This window comes from Chaetura pelagica, unplaced genomic scaffold (genome assembly GCF_000747805.2).
Source record: "Chaetura pelagica isolate M959 unplaced genomic scaffold, ChaPel_1.0 scaffold677, whole genome shotgun sequence".
NCBI lineage: Eukaryota > Metazoa > Chordata > Aves > Apodiformes > Apodidae > Chaetura > Chaetura pelagica.
The window spans coordinates 69,536-84,741 of NW_009953987.1; the positions used below are offsets into that span (position 1 = coordinate 69,536).

The following is a 15,206-nucleotide window of genomic DNA, read 5'->3' on the forward strand; positions in this document are numbered from 1 at the left end:
TGGGTCGGATGCCACGGGAAAGGTTGGGGAGCCAGGGGAGGAATCACAGCCACGCATCCCCCGCTCCCAGCTCCTAGTTATTCTAGTCTTCAGGCTTTAAATCTTTCACTTCTCCCTGCTCAAATAAACAACCTGGCATTTTTATAAAATGTGGTTTGAAACACATATTTCAGCCAAGTGAGCCAAATAAATAAACACTGGTCTTGTCAGCCTCTCTTATTTAGTGGGTGCACCCTCGCGGTTCCGTCTGCGCACCCGGGAGCTGCCATAAATCTGTGGACTTGACCTGCCTCAAATGCTTCAAGACTCTGGTGGGGAATCCTTTGTGCTGGAAAATGAGGGGAAACACTGCAGGAGACAAGAGCAGGGGTGAGAGAGAAGTTTGGTGAATGGATTTGCAGCTTTCAGGAGGGTCCCCACCACGACGGCGCTGGGGACGGCTCCCACAGAGAGAGAATGGCTGTTCCACCCCAGCTTAAAATGCCCTCATTTCCCTGAAATAAGAGCAGCATCCTCTGAAATGGATGTGTTTGAACTGGACACAGTGTGTGATCATGAAACAAACTGCTGAAGAAACCTTCCTGGCTGATGCAGCAGTGCTGAACACGCTGCTGGTCCCCAGACCCAGGGCAGAGGGGTGGAATCGTGGGCAGGACGGCCTGTGTGACACACAAGGGAATTCTCTGGCCATTCTTTTACTTTCACTGTTTGGAAGTCAGACCCCGGCTTCATGAACTGCACCAAGTTGAAGCTATAAAACAGCATGGGGTTTTTTTATATATGTATTTATAGCTGCAACACCATATTGCTATTCTAGGCACCACCACACTCGCTCCTGCTCTGACTGACTTGAGCCCAGCTGAACTGGACTGCAACCTTTCCCCAGCCTTCAGAGAGGTGTGGATGAGCTATACCCTGACAGGATTAAAGCTGAATTATTCTCCTGAGCTGCCCAGCTTCACTGAGCCCTTCAGGCTTTAACACTCAATCAAGTGGTATCAGCACTTTGCATGCAAGGAGACATTTTCTCAAAGACACCCATCAGTAGATATCAAATTTAAAAAAAAGAATCTTAGACCAGCAGTCATAAGAAACTCTCACCCGATGTGATTTGTTCTTAAAGAAATTTCCAGTTCTCGGAGCACTTGAGTAGATTCTTGAACTCTTCTCCTGAATTTCTGCAATTGAGTGAGCAAGCAGAATGAACAATTAGGCCCCTGCGATACCATTAAAAATATCAGCATTTCACGCAGCGCAGATTGAATAAATAAAACATGAAGGTAAACTGAGAACCCCTCTTAATCCTGAGGAATGCCACAAAGAGTCCAGCAGTCAACAAAAACATGCGCAGAAAAATAACTTCTCGTGCACATTTTTGAGTTTCCAGGATTAAGAAAATTAAATGCCTGTAGACAAACATTTCTTTATAGGACAAGCTTTGTTTCAGGATCAAACTCTCCATTGAGAACTACAGCACTTGGGCTTCACTCTCAGCCTGGTGCTTTAACCTCACTTTTGCCCACACCCACACCAAAAAATCTGCCCATGGAAATGCACTAAACCAGCTACATAAATTATTCTGGAGCAGTTGTTTCAGTAAATTCTCATTTGTGAATGAGGTAAATGAGAGAAGTGGATGGATGGATGGATGGATGGATGGATGGATGGATGGATGGATGGATGGATGGATGGATGGATGGATGGATGGATGGATGGATGGATGGATGGATGGATGGATGGATGGATGGATGGATGGATGGATGGATGGATGGATGGATGGATGGATGGATGGATGGATGGATGGATGGATGGATGGATGGATGGATAATGATCATCATCTTGGAATTGCAGTACTTAACAACCAACCTGGTCATCAGTTATCACACACACAGGCTTGATGTATTTGGAAAGGGCTTATAAAGGTTCAGGGCATGAGTGATGCTGCTGCCAGTAGGACTGTGTTCTGAGCACCAGGGAAAAAAGGGTTTGTTCTCAGTGCAATAAACCCACAATAAAATCAAGGGGACGACATGGCAGTTAATAATTCTCCTGAGCTCATTTATTGATGTGAAGATGATGAAAGCATAGGATTTACCTGGCCTTGCTGACCTAAGTGAAAATGAGCTGCTGCCTCTTTCAGCAGGGCTTTACTGCATGCTAGTTAGCTGGATGGATGGATGGATGGATGGATGGATAATGATCATCATCTTGGAATTGCAGTACTTAACAACCAACCTGGTCATCAGTTATCACACACACAGGCTTGATGTATTTGGAAAGGGCTTATAAAGGTTCAGGGCATGAGTGATGCTGCTGCCAGTAGGACTGTGTTCTGAGCACCAGGGAAAAAAGGGTTTGTTCTCAGTGCAATAAACCCACAATAAAATCAAGGGGACGACATGGCAGTTAATAATTCTCCTGAGCTCATTTATTGATGTGAAGATGATGAAAGCATAGGATTTACCTGGCCTTGCTGACCTAAGTGAAAATGAGCTGCTGCCTCTTTCAGCAGGGCTTTACTGCATGCTAGTTAGCACCACTGCCTCACCTGAGGCAAGCCTAAATCCCAGCTCAGAAAGCCACTGGCAGACTGAAATAGATCTCTCACTGTAAAGTCCTCCTAGACACAAGGCACTATTAATTTGTACTTTGAAATAGCTGGTTGAGATCAGCCCCACGGTTCTCTGCACCTCAGTTAATTAGCTCCAAGTACAGCAGTGTCTTCCCTCCCAAGAGAGTCTATGCAGCCTAACTGAGAAATATACCCCCACCCCTCTAGAAATAAAGGTAAAATACTGATGTATGAAGAGGCAGACAGGAGAGGGGGGTGGGAGGGCATGGCAGCAACAGGCAGCCTGTTCTCCCCGGCAGGGCCAGGCTGCTCGCTGCTCCAGGAGCCACCACGCTGCCATTTCTTTTAAAATGTGTCATTTCAACACTTTCATTTCCCCATCTCACAATTCAGCTTAGAGGAAAAGCAATTGTTTTCCTGGGAAGAGCCATTATGACCCCAATGACAAGCCAAAAAGCCCATTTTTGCAGCAGTGTCTGGAGCCACCTTCTCCTGCCCGCTCTGGGGATCAGCAGCGACGCTGCCACCCCTGCCATTACAGCAATAACCCTGCCAAGAGGAGCTCTCCCCACAACATCTGCCCAGGAGGCCATCTGTAAATCTTTCTGTCACGCAGCCCAGGCTGAGGAAAGGCTGCTGGTGATGCAGAATAAGGCAACAAAAGAGAGGAACTCCGTGGAGTTTATTTTTAGGCTCCTTGGGGTTTGTCATTTGTCATGGGACTCTTGCCGTGGTATTAATACAAGAAAGGCTTCAATGTGTGCCCATGGAGTAACCACAGAGCAAAGCCAAACACTAAACCAATTTCAAAAACCCTTCAGGAGAAAAAAAACCAAACAAAGACCCCTGTTCACCATTTTAAAAAAAAGAAACAACTATAATCAGCCACAGGCAAATGTAAAGGTTTCCTGCTAAATGGTTTCCTACTCCCTCTCAGAGCCTCCAACAAGAGAAGCACTGTCAGAAGACATGACTGCAGCCTTGCAGACAGCAGCCAGCCGTGGTGCATGGGAAGCAGAGGGTGCCCGTGGCCCTGGCTGGGATGGAGGGGCACCTCTGCTGGCTGGAGCCACAAGCCCTGCGTCAGGATCCGGATTTCACTGCAGGCACCAACCTGGGCTCATTGTGCAGCAGCACAAAGCAGCCCTTGTGCAGGAGCAGGCAGGACCTGCCGTGCTCTCGCTGCCTCTCTTTCTGTGTTTTAAAAGGCTATTACAACTATCAACACAGGATATGAGCTGATATCCAGACTGGTTAAATGCCAAAGGTCCAATGATGGTCCTCAGAATGGGAGGTAGGCTGGCTGTTATCCTGGAATCCTGGAGGCTGTTGCTAAGCCTGTCGGGGCGATGTGGAACTGTAAGAACACAAACACATCCTGGTACAGAAGCCTCACTCAAGGATGCACAATGTTCATGTGAAAGGTCTGAGCCTTTCATGGGTGATTATCGAGCTGTTTTGGACAAATTCCTATGTGGAAGGATGGATGAGGCTCTGCCATTTAAATACACCCCAGGTTATGTCTTGTCTGCACAGCCCTGCAGCTCTGAATGAGACCGCAAGCGAGGGGCCAGCTGGGCCAGCTGCTGTCATGAACTGAACTGCTGTCAGGAAAGACTCCAGAGAAAGGGAAACCAGAGCTTCACTATCCTCTTCACAGGGTGAGAAAAGTGCCATCCAACAGGGGTTTTATTCACCACCAGCACTGCCCATGTGGAAAGCCAGACCTAGAGTACAGTTCAGCTATCATTTGTCAGACCATTTACTGTTGTTTCATGTGTCTGATGGTCCTTTTCCTTGCAACCTCTGTTCTCCTTCCTGAGCTGCAGAAACCACAGCAGCTTTCCAGTTTCTCTTTGCTTCTCTCTGCAGTTCATTCCATCTCTGAGACTCTTCTCAGAGACTTTTATGGGGCCTTTTACACAAAGGCAGGAAGGAACTCGGACCCCAGGACCATCCTCGTGGAGGAACGAGAGATGGGTGAGAGGAAACAGGAGGCTCCTCACCTTCCTGGTTACAGCTGGGTCCAGATAGCCCTTCAACTTCTGGATGTATGTGTGTGGAGGGTTCTTCACTTGAAATCTTTCCTGTGAAGGACACAAGAATAAACATCAGCTATTTTAGAACATCTGTATTTCCTTACTATACGTCTAAAACGCATGCACACACGTATCTATTTAAACAGTACAGAGTTATAATATTGCTTTATATGTACATATATTCATAAATATTCTATGCATATACAGTATGCATGCAAATAAAATATGTTTACATGTACCTTGATATTCTGCAATTTGGTATTTATGCAGGATGTGTAAAAACAGACCTTACATATTCAATGACAATTCTAAATTCTAGTTACACATACAAACACACACACCTGAAACAAAAGGGTTTCTGCTGCTCAGGAGTACTGAGAGGACAGAGAAGTGTTAGAAGAGCAGACACATGTCCATGGTTGATTGAAAGCCATCACCACAAAAGCCAAGACACCTTTTTTATCAGTTACAGCAAGCCTAAAAACATGGGGGTTTTATCTCTACCAACGCCATTTGCATGGGGACAGCACTGGTGGTTGAGCTTGTTCCAGCCATCCACAGCTCCTGAGACTCAGAGGGTTTCCTTCCACACCTGTGTCACACGAGGGCAGAGCTGAGGGATCTCCAGCATGGTGGGCAACAAGCCAGCAAGTGCTACCAAGAACACTGGCAACACTTACCAGGGACATTATGGACCAGATGTCCATGTCCATCCCAGTGAGAAAGCCTGGGAACCACCTTGTACCTCTCCTCCCTCAGAGATTGGAGTCTTACCAGCCTCAAGAGAGGGAGGAAGGCAAGTATCCTCCATGGTGGGCTTTACCCATGTAAAACACTTCATCACCCATGCCTGCTTGCCTGCTTTCTGTCCTACACCAGCAGCATGCCTGGTTTCCCCTGCCCATCTCACCCACCTCCTGCCAGCCCAGTGCCAAGAAATTCCCACCTGCCTCCAAGACAACTTTCTCCCCAAAGGCTTCCCAACACCCACCCTTGCAGTGGGCCATACAATCCACAATCCAGCACCAGCCACATTCAGAACTGAATTAAAGAGTCTGAAGATGAATATAAGGTCTGCAAAGTTGGTGTTCTGAGAGCTGCTTGACTTTTGCTTCCTTTTTTTACCAGTTGCACAGCCAGCTTGGAATTTACTCTACAAAGCTGCTGTGAAACATGCTCTGGGAGGACTCTGCTGAGTCCAAACCTGTTAAGAGCATTACCAAAAGTTCTGATACTATTTCTATCTTGGAATAATTTTAAACTATTCTGCCCTTTCCCTTGAGGAAAGATCTCATAACAATTTCCTCCTAAAATTTCACATTTTATAACTGATATCTGAAACCTCCCTTTATTAGGTCAGGATGCAATTTTGACTACATTTTTGAAAGTTATTTCATAATGACTAGTACACTGCTGCCCAGTTACCAGAACATACTGTCTGAGCACCAAAAGTTGTTCCTGTCATTATCTTGCTGCTTGCAGTAAAAATAAATATTAAAAAAAAGTAATTCATCATGGTCAGAAGGAAAAAATGAACTAAAAAAAAATCTGCCCCGTGGTGCCCAGAGCTCTGTAAGACAGACAGAGACATCTCTTTCCTCTTTTACAACTCGCTTTTTTTTCCATGCACCTTCAAAGTGCAGGCAAAGCACAGTCCTGGAACTTGGTATTTCTTTTTTGATCTAAAAAACAGTTCAGGAAAGAAAGTTCTTGGTTGGCAGCTCGTCCCTGGCCAAAGTGCCACCCCAGGGTGTCTGTGCCCCCATCCTTGCCCAGCACCATGCCCACTGCCTGGCTTGCTCTCTGCCACGGGTGCTTGGAGCCAGGCTCACCTCTGCCAGCTCCACGGGTCAGACAGGCCCTTTCACACCCTTCTACTGCAATTTGCTGTTAATTGGAGCTGCTGTCTCTGTGCTGGGAAGCACAGATACACCGAGTTACAGGCAGGTCTGGGAATGGTGTGTGCCAAGGCTCCAGCACGTGGCTCCACCAGCACAAGCAGAAATCATCTGCCACATCCCCAGAGGTGTGCAGTGGGCAGCCCCAGCACCCAGCTCTTTGGAAGAGGGAAGCAGGAACACCCACAGATGTTGATAGGGACTTGAAAGGAAATTTTAAATAAAATACCCACAAAAAAACCCCCATGAACAAAAATCCACACACACACAAAATATATCAGTGAATAGAATAGAGTAGAACACAAGACAACACAACAGAAGAATAGAATAGAATAGAATAGAATAGAATAGAATAGAATAGAATAGAATGCAACACAACACAATCCTGCAGTTGGAAGGGATCCACAACAACCATCTGCTCCAGCTGCCTAAGTACCATAACTGCTAGCTTATTTTTTGCAATTTTTATAGCCCACTGTTGGGCCAGTTTCTCAGTCAGACTTACAGCCCCCTGAGGATGCTGTGGGCTTTACAGTGGGCATAAATATAAGTCATTTAGAAATCATTTCAGTCCATGAACCCACTTGAAAACTCTTCACAGACAAAAAAAAAAAAAGGCACTTTCTGTAAAGGAGAATCTGGTCCATCACACCACTAGAGGTATCTGGACCTCAGAGACCACCACCACTTCTCATTTTCCCCCTCAACAGGTTTGTATTAGCTCCAGAGACACTGCAGCACTTGAATAACCATGTCTTTCTCACAAAAAAACCCTGAAGGCAGAAGTTTTTTCACTGTGCCACTTGAATCCCACATCCAAATACTGTGCTTTGCACCTGCAGGTGATGGGGGAAAGTGGGGGAGCACCAAGCTGAAGGTCCACTCCTGAAGGGTGGTGGGTGATGTGAGAGTGTGAGGGAGGCACAGAAGGAGCCTGCTCCCCCTGACAGCTGAGTCCCAGACCATCGAGGTCCACGTCAGCTCTCAGATTTATTCCTCCCCAGTTTGGGGTTTCTCTCATACCATGCAGCACTGCTGTGCTCAGTCTAACCCTCTAGAGAAGCTGTTTTATTCTTACAGATTTATTTCTCTCCCTAAGTAATCAGCCATCATCTGCCAAAGTGACAGGAGCTTTTCCTAACTGCCAGTTTTTATATCTGGAGCCTTCAAAATGAAATGCCTGAAGAGGCTCCAGGAGCACATTTACTGGTCTGTGATGCACATACTGTATTTTTGTTTGTTTTCTGAAAACCTAGCTGTAATTATGTATTTATGCAATCATCCCTACAGTTACTCCATTAAAAAGGCTGCTGCTTATTACTGTGCAAGGATTATTTGGGTTAAAGGATTTCAGAAACATTATCCATGACCAGCAGACACCAGCAAAGCTCTTCTCTTAACTAGCAGCTGAGAGCCACTTGTGGTAAAAATCTGCTAGTCCTGGGAACATTTTTATGGCCCCTCAAAGTGTTGTTGTTTTGGTTTTTTTTCCTGCTTTGGAAAGCCATGAGAGATCAGCCTTTAAAACTGCCCTTTCCTGGCTATGATTACTGCCTCAGTTCATCCAGCTTTGACTGTTTGATGTGAGAGGCTGATGCTCCCTAAGCTGCAGGGAGCAGGGCTGGGTGCTGTGCTGCCCAGGACACCCTGAACTTCTGCCTGCAGCCACTGTCCTCCCAAAGACCTGAGGTCTGCCAGGGCTCACAGGGGGTGCCAGGGGCTGGTGCTCATCTGATCAGCATGACTGCAGCCTGGTATTTTACTTGCCATGAATGCTACCAGTGGCCTCTCCAGGTTGGCCAGCCCACATTCTCTCAAGGTCACAGAATAGAATCACAGCCTGGTTTGGGTTGGAAAGGACCTTAAAGGTCATCCTGTTCCAACCTCCTTCGTGGGCAGGGACACCTCCCACCAGCCCAGGCTGCTCCAAGCCCCATCCAACCTGCCCTTCAACACTGCCAGGGATGGGGCAGCCACAGCTTCCCTGGGCAACCTGGGCCAGGCTCTCACCACCCTCACACTGAAGAATTTCCTCCTAATATCCAATCTAAATCTCCCCTTTTTCATCTTAAACCCTTTCCCCCTCATCCTGAAACTACTGAAAGGACATTGTAGAGAGACAGGTGTTGGTCCCTTCTCACAAGTAAATATTGATAGGACAAGAGGGAAGGGCCTAAAGCTCCACCAGGGGAGGTTTAAGCTGGACATCAGGAAAATGTTCTCTGGAAGTGTTGTCAGACATTGGAACAGGCTGCCCAGAGAGGTGGCTCAGTCACCATCCCTGGATGTGTTTAAAAGTCATACAGATGATTGTGCTTGGGGATATGGTTTAGGGGTGAACATAGTAGAGTAGGGTTAAAGGTTGGACTTCATGATCTTAAGGATCTTCTCCAACCTAAATGATTCTATGATTTTCTGATCCTATCACTCCCTGTCCTTGCCAAAAGTCCCTCCCCAGCTTTCCTGGAGCCCCTTCAGGCACTGGAAGGTGCTCTAAGGTCTCCCTGGAGCCTTCTCTTCTTCAGGCTGAACACCCCAACTCTCCCAGCCTGGCTCCAGAGCAGAGCTGCTCCAGCCCTTGGATCATCTTCGTGGCCTCCTCTGGACTTGCTCCAAGAGCCCTGTCTTGAAGGTCCTCTGGACCTTCCTGTAGAGACAAACACACTTCCCAGCTAACATCAAGGCACTGCTGTTCACACATGATCCTCTTGCCTTATGTACCATAAATAACGAGTTAAAAAATATTGCTTTTTCCTGTCTGCTCCTCCTCTCCACTTCCGGCAATTTGCAACCACTCACTGCCAAATCTGCTTTCAAAATAGGAATTTATATGGCCAGGGCTTTACCACTGTTTGAACGAGGAGGTTGGGGAGTTTTACCACACATGATTAAAGTTCTAAATCCCTACTTGAGTCTCCAGACTCCTCTGAGCAAAAAGCAGAAGGAAGTGGGTGACATCACAACTAGGACATGGTGGCTTTCCCTCCTGGTCTCCCCAGGTCTGGGCTGTTCAGACACAACAAAGTTAATAAATCCTGATGAAATCTGGTTTATCTGCCCTACGTGACTCACAGAAGCACCAACACTATCTCCAGCCCTGAAAGGAGGCAGGCACAGACCAGCAACAAGTCGACCCTGCCCCTGTCAGCCACCTAGAAAGCAAACTAACTCAATTTCCCAAGGATAAAAGGCCCTTTCTTACTTGGAAAAATTGCTGAGGCTCTAAGCCAGAACCAGAGGCAAATGCAAGAAGTCAGAGGCAGCAGAGCAGGGAGGTGACCTGGTCCCCAGCACCTCCTGTTAGGGTAATAAATGATAAGAATTCAGGAAAAAAGCTGCAATGGGAGAGCACAACATCACTGCTTCTCTGACCAGCAACCTCCAGAATTAGCACTTTTCTTCTCCTGATGGTTGTAAAAACTAAAGAGGGGGCTGGGGGGGCTTATTTCAGCAGCAAAGAGGAACTGCTGGACTTCTGCATTTCCTCTTCCATGTGTTCCTGCAATGACCACCACACATCTCCTGTTCTCCCAAATCTGGAACACGCATTAATCCCGTTACCAGGAAACTGTGGCTTTTCCAGAGATCTTTTCCTTCCAAAAACATTCAGGACATTTTCTGCACTAGTGACATATGTTAGTATTATTATTATTATTATTATCATTGCCCTCGTAACCTATTTCAGTCTCAGGATTCACACACATCAGGTAAGCACATAGCACATCCCATCCCACCCCACACCTGGGGCTGTCAGGAACCCCAACAGGGATCCCACTTCAGCTCCATTTTTGTCTCCTTAGGAGAATGATCTAACCACTACAGCCAATGTTGAACCACAGTGCCAATGTCTGAGAGTCCCTCTGTGATTCCAGCAGATACCCTTCTCCAGGCTACCCCCCAGTGCTGCCTTTCTGACAGTCTCATGTCACCCCACCAGGTTCCTGAGCTTGGGCTCCCCCACAACCATGCTGACTGTCCAGGCAGGGACCCCAGGCTCCCCTCCCCACCCAGGGGAAGGCCACAACCTTCTCACCTGGGGCCACGTTTCCAACAGCAGCCAACAACAGTTGAAACAAACCCTGAAGCAGGACATGGCACCCAGTCAACACACCTTCTCTGGGGTGCAATTACCCCCAGCACAGGCACAGAGGGGCCCAAGCCCAGGAAGCCAAGCAGAGGGGTAGAAAATAAGCCCCTCCTGGGGAAGCTGCTGGAGAAACCCACTGCCATCCCAGCCAGCTCCTGCCTTCACTGGGAGCTTCATTAGGAAAGGGAGAGAGTTCTACAAACACCCCAGTGAGGATATTTGGGATGTAAACCACTTGACTTCCACGTTGAGTCCCTTAACTCACTATTTATTCACCCCGAACACTTCCAGTGTATCCAAAGGTGCAGGCACAGTGATGCCCCTGCCACAATTTGCCATTAGAGGGCAACGAAGAACTTTGTAGGATGGCCCCAACCAGGCCCTTGACATCCTTGCCCTCTCTGTAACACTGGATAAAGAGGCCTAGAGCACATCAGAAGGGTGGCCATGCCAGGAAACTGCATGCTCTTCCCAGCCTGGTCCTTCCCAAGTCAACCTCCAGCTGACCCACTACTTGGGCCTCTCCAGGATGGGCACCATGAACACTGGCTTTGCTCTTCTCCTCCTCCTTGCATGCTGAGCCAGAGAGGGAGGGAGGAAGGTTTCCAGACAGCAGCAGCAAGGCTCAGATGATTTGCTGGATTCACAGGTGAAGGAACAGAAAATACCACATGGGTTGAGTGCCCTACAACCAGGCCAGAAACCCTTAAGACATTCCACTGGAATGGGCACAATCCTACTCATGGCAGATTGATGATGATAAGGATAATAATAATATCATCACTCTCATCAGACTGGTAGCTTCTTACTTTCATTAATCTTCCACTTCTGCAAAAGCAGAAGGTCCTTTTGGGGCCCAAACTCTCACCTCTAATATTCTCAACGTATTTCAAAGACAAATGGCCAGGGCCTGCTTTATAAACTGTGTGGAAAAAACATCATTCAAGAGCAACCTCTGAGCTCTTTTTCATTTCAGACATAAGCTGGAAACCAGCACAGGAGAGTGAGAGTTAATTTCTTCACACTGCTACATTAATTTACATCCTCAGTCCTTCAACAAGCAAAAATGGGTGAAAATGCTGTAATGGGTGATACCAATAGAAAACAGCAGTTAAAATTTGCATCCACACTGAAAACATGCGTTCCGAACCAAATGTATTCCTGGAAGTACTTGGAGCCATGCACTGTAATTATGTGGACAGCTAGAAATATTTCACACCCCATATGCTGCCTGACAGTGCTTTTGCAGACACCTGCTTCCTGCTGCTCTAATTCATAGAAATACATCATAGACTCATCTGGTTGGAAAGGACCTTGAAGATCACCAAGTCCAACCACAACCTACATCCACCAACCATAACCTGATCTACCCCTTCAGTGCTTAAATCATGTCCCTCTGCACCACATCTACATTTCCTTTAAACACTTCCAGGGATGGTGGCTCCACCTGACTCCACCACCTCCCTGGGCAGCCTGTTCCAAGCACCCCTTGGGATGCCAGGGGGGCTGGGAGCTGCCACAGATCACAGATACACAGCTCAGCCCCTCAGATGGCTGGACCCTGGAGGGGTGGCCCAATGTCACCTCCCATCCTGCCAGGCCCCTCACAGTGCTGGCTACAGTCACCCTGCACTGCTTCCCTGCCTGCCCTGGCCAAGCCATGGGAAGCAGACTCATCCCAAGGCAGGAGTGGAATCAGGGTTGTGAAAGAAGCCATTAAGTGCAAATTTCCTTCTCTGTCTTTTCCATCTGCTCATCCCTCTTATCTTGCTGAGGAGCTGAGGAGTGAATCAGCAGCAGCTGCATCATGAGAAGGGTGGATCCTGCTGAGGTGGGAGTTTGCACATCCAGGCTGTGATCTACCTGCCCTTACCTGTGATCTACCTGCCCCTGCCTGTGATCTACTTGCTCCTGCCTGTGATCTACCTGCTCCTCCTGTGATCTACCTGCCCTTACCTGTGATCTACCTGCCCCTGCCTGTGATCTACCTGCCCTTACCTGTGATCTACCTGCCCCTGCCTGCCCCGCTGCCAGCTTGGTGCACAGACAGCACCCAGGCTCCAGCACCCAGCTCACACTTAGCCCTGCAAGTTCCAAGGGTGCCCAAGCTAAGTGAACACCCACGAGACAAATCACTTCCAGCAGATCAAGCAATTTGTCTCTCACTAAACCGAAACTTTAAATAGCTTTATGTTCTCAGCACGGAAACCTCATGGGGGGGGGAAAAAAAAAAAAGGCAAGAACTTCTTCATTCAGCTTCAGTTTAAGGTAGCTGGGTTCTGTCAGAGGCTCTAACAGCTAAATAGGAAACGTCCCACAAATCTATTCATTAAAATGTTCCTGACCTCACAGCACGACTGAACCTTCTGGCAAAGTCCCCTCCTGGTACCACTGCGTTCACACTCCAAGGAAACATCCTCCTCAGTCCTAGATCCGTTCTCATTAACAGTTACTTCTGAAGTTTATGGCAGAACCTGATTTTGCTGCTGGCTCACAAACGCACACCCCACCTTCTGCATGCTTCACGTTCCCTAAATCATGCAGTTTCTGCTCGTCTGCCACAGCAGAGCCAACCTGTCAATGGTTCCACGTTGCTGCCCAGTCTGGGCGCCACGGCAGAGCTTGGGCACAAAAGGTGCCTCAGGTTGTTGTTCAGCCTCTGGAGGAGTTCAGACATCCCCAATGTGTGTCCCTGAAGACAACAGCTGCCCCCAGCTGAGGTGAAAAGCCAAATACTTGCTGGATCAGGCTGTTCATTCAGGCCAAGACAGACCCAACTCATGAGAAGGTTCAGCCCCTTCAAGTCTGTGCTGCCCAACACGGAGCAGCACCCACCGCCCAGAGGAAACGGGTGATGTTAGCAGCAGAGGGGAAAGAAATGTCACTCCGTGGCAAAACCACGGAATGATGATTGCAGGGCTCCTACGAGCTGTAACCAACCATGGAGCACAAGGCCGTGCCTGGCGAACGCACGAGGCGAACGCGCGTCCGAGGCCACTCAACCCCTCGTCCCCTGCCAGGTCCCTTCCTCAGCTGACAAAACCCAGCCGGTGCCCTCGGCGGGGTGTCTGGCAGAAGCCCTGCTGGCCGGGCCTTACCTGGTCACAGATGAGCTCCCACTTCTTCTCGTTGTCGTACTGCCGCAGCAGCCGGGCCTTGTCGGGCGGCAGGTTCATGGCGTTCTGTGGGGAAGGAGAAAGCAGGCGTGAGGGACCTCGGAGGGCTCGGGGCTCAGGCAGAGCCAGGCACGAGCAAAACCAACGAGGCAACGCGGCTGCGGTTGCTTTAATTGTTTTATGTGAGTTCCCGTCGACAGGGCTTATTTGGAAACGTTCCCTCTGAATGTCATCTTTGGCCCCAAAAGCGCCGGGGGAGCGCGAGGCGCCGAAGGGCAGGGCTCGGTGCTGGGCCACGCCGGGACGCAGAGGAGGAGGTGGGCAGCCTGAGCTCAGCACCCTCGGGAGGAGAGGATGGGGCTTCCCCGTGTCACAGCATCCACCTCCCACCTCAGACAGGTCCGCACGGTGCCTCGCATCCCCTCTCCCCTCCGCCCGCCCGCGGCTGAGCGCGCTCCTGCAGGACGCACACGTTCCAGCCGTGGGCTGGGGGCTGCAGGAGGCCTGTTCCCTCCAAACAAGATGCTGGAACACCGTTTTGTTTCAACAGTGGGACACCACTCGGGTTTTTAAACGTCACTGCAGCACAGGGATCCCAGCCGGACGTGCACATGCAGATAACGATCCCGAGACTGCAAATGACAACCTGCAGGACCGAGTCAGAAGGCAGGGAGGGGCAGCAATTAGATGATGCCTATCGTTAGCTGGCTCCTTTGATGTCAGCTGAGATACCTTTCCACGGGCAGCTGTCTGGGCTAGGGTGGCACAGCCCAGCTGCTCGCTCCCGAGGCAGGTTTCCCAAGAGCTGTGTCCCCATAACTGTCATGCTTGTGCTCCCAGAGAGCCCAGTAACACCTCGAGAGCTTCACAAGCACCCAGTCTGGAGAGCTTCCCTATCAGCCCAGGGGCAAGGTGAAGGTGCCGAATAAAAAACCCGCTAAGCAACTCTCCAGCCCAAATTCCCAGTCCCACAGAGCTACCCCCAATTAACCCTTCAGGACACAGCTCCTGACCCAGCTCCCTCACAGCTGAGGTTTCACATTTCCCTCTCGCTGGGCTCTCTACGCGAGCAGCCTGGGCTGGGATCTGGGTGGGCTTGGGCAGGATCCTGGAGCAGACGTGGCATTATTCCTGCCTGCAGGCAGCAGGAGGAGTCCTCAGAGGCTGCTGCAGCCTTCTAGGAACAGCAGCTCACATCCCAAACACTGTCCTTCAGCATCTCTGGTGTGACAGCCAATGGTTCTCAGCAGTGACACTGCAGACCCTCGAGGGACCCCTCTGGTGCACTTGTTCCTCCTGGTCCATGCAGGACCACCAAGGGGGGGGTGAGGACAGCAGGGTCCTGAGCCCATCTCACTGTCTGCAGATGTACTTGCTATGGTCCCACCAGACTCATCTCCCTCCAACCCAGCTGACAGCACCCCCAGCTGCTGCCATGACTGCTCTTCCCAAAGCTTGTTTTCCATCAGATAACAAATACTCTTCCTTTTGCTC

General features: G+C 49.2%; 1 protein-coding gene across 1 annotated transcript in view; it reads right to left on the bottom strand.

The window, feature by feature from the left end:
* Positions 1-13,772, bottom strand: part of FMNL2 (formin-like 2) — a 63,473-nt gene extending 49,701 nt beyond the window's left edge. Inside the window, exons 1-3 of the mRNA XM_010002249.1 lie at positions 13,695-13,772; positions 4,579-4,659; positions 1,102-1,178 (exon numbers count right to left, since the gene is read on the bottom strand). Of these exons, the coding sequence (XP_010000551.1) occupies positions 1,102-1,178; positions 4,579-4,659; positions 13,695-13,772 (236 nt within the window). The remainder of the gene's footprint in view (positions 1-1,101; positions 1,179-4,578; positions 4,660-13,694) is intronic.
* Positions 13,773-15,206: the final 1,434 nt, after the last annotated feature.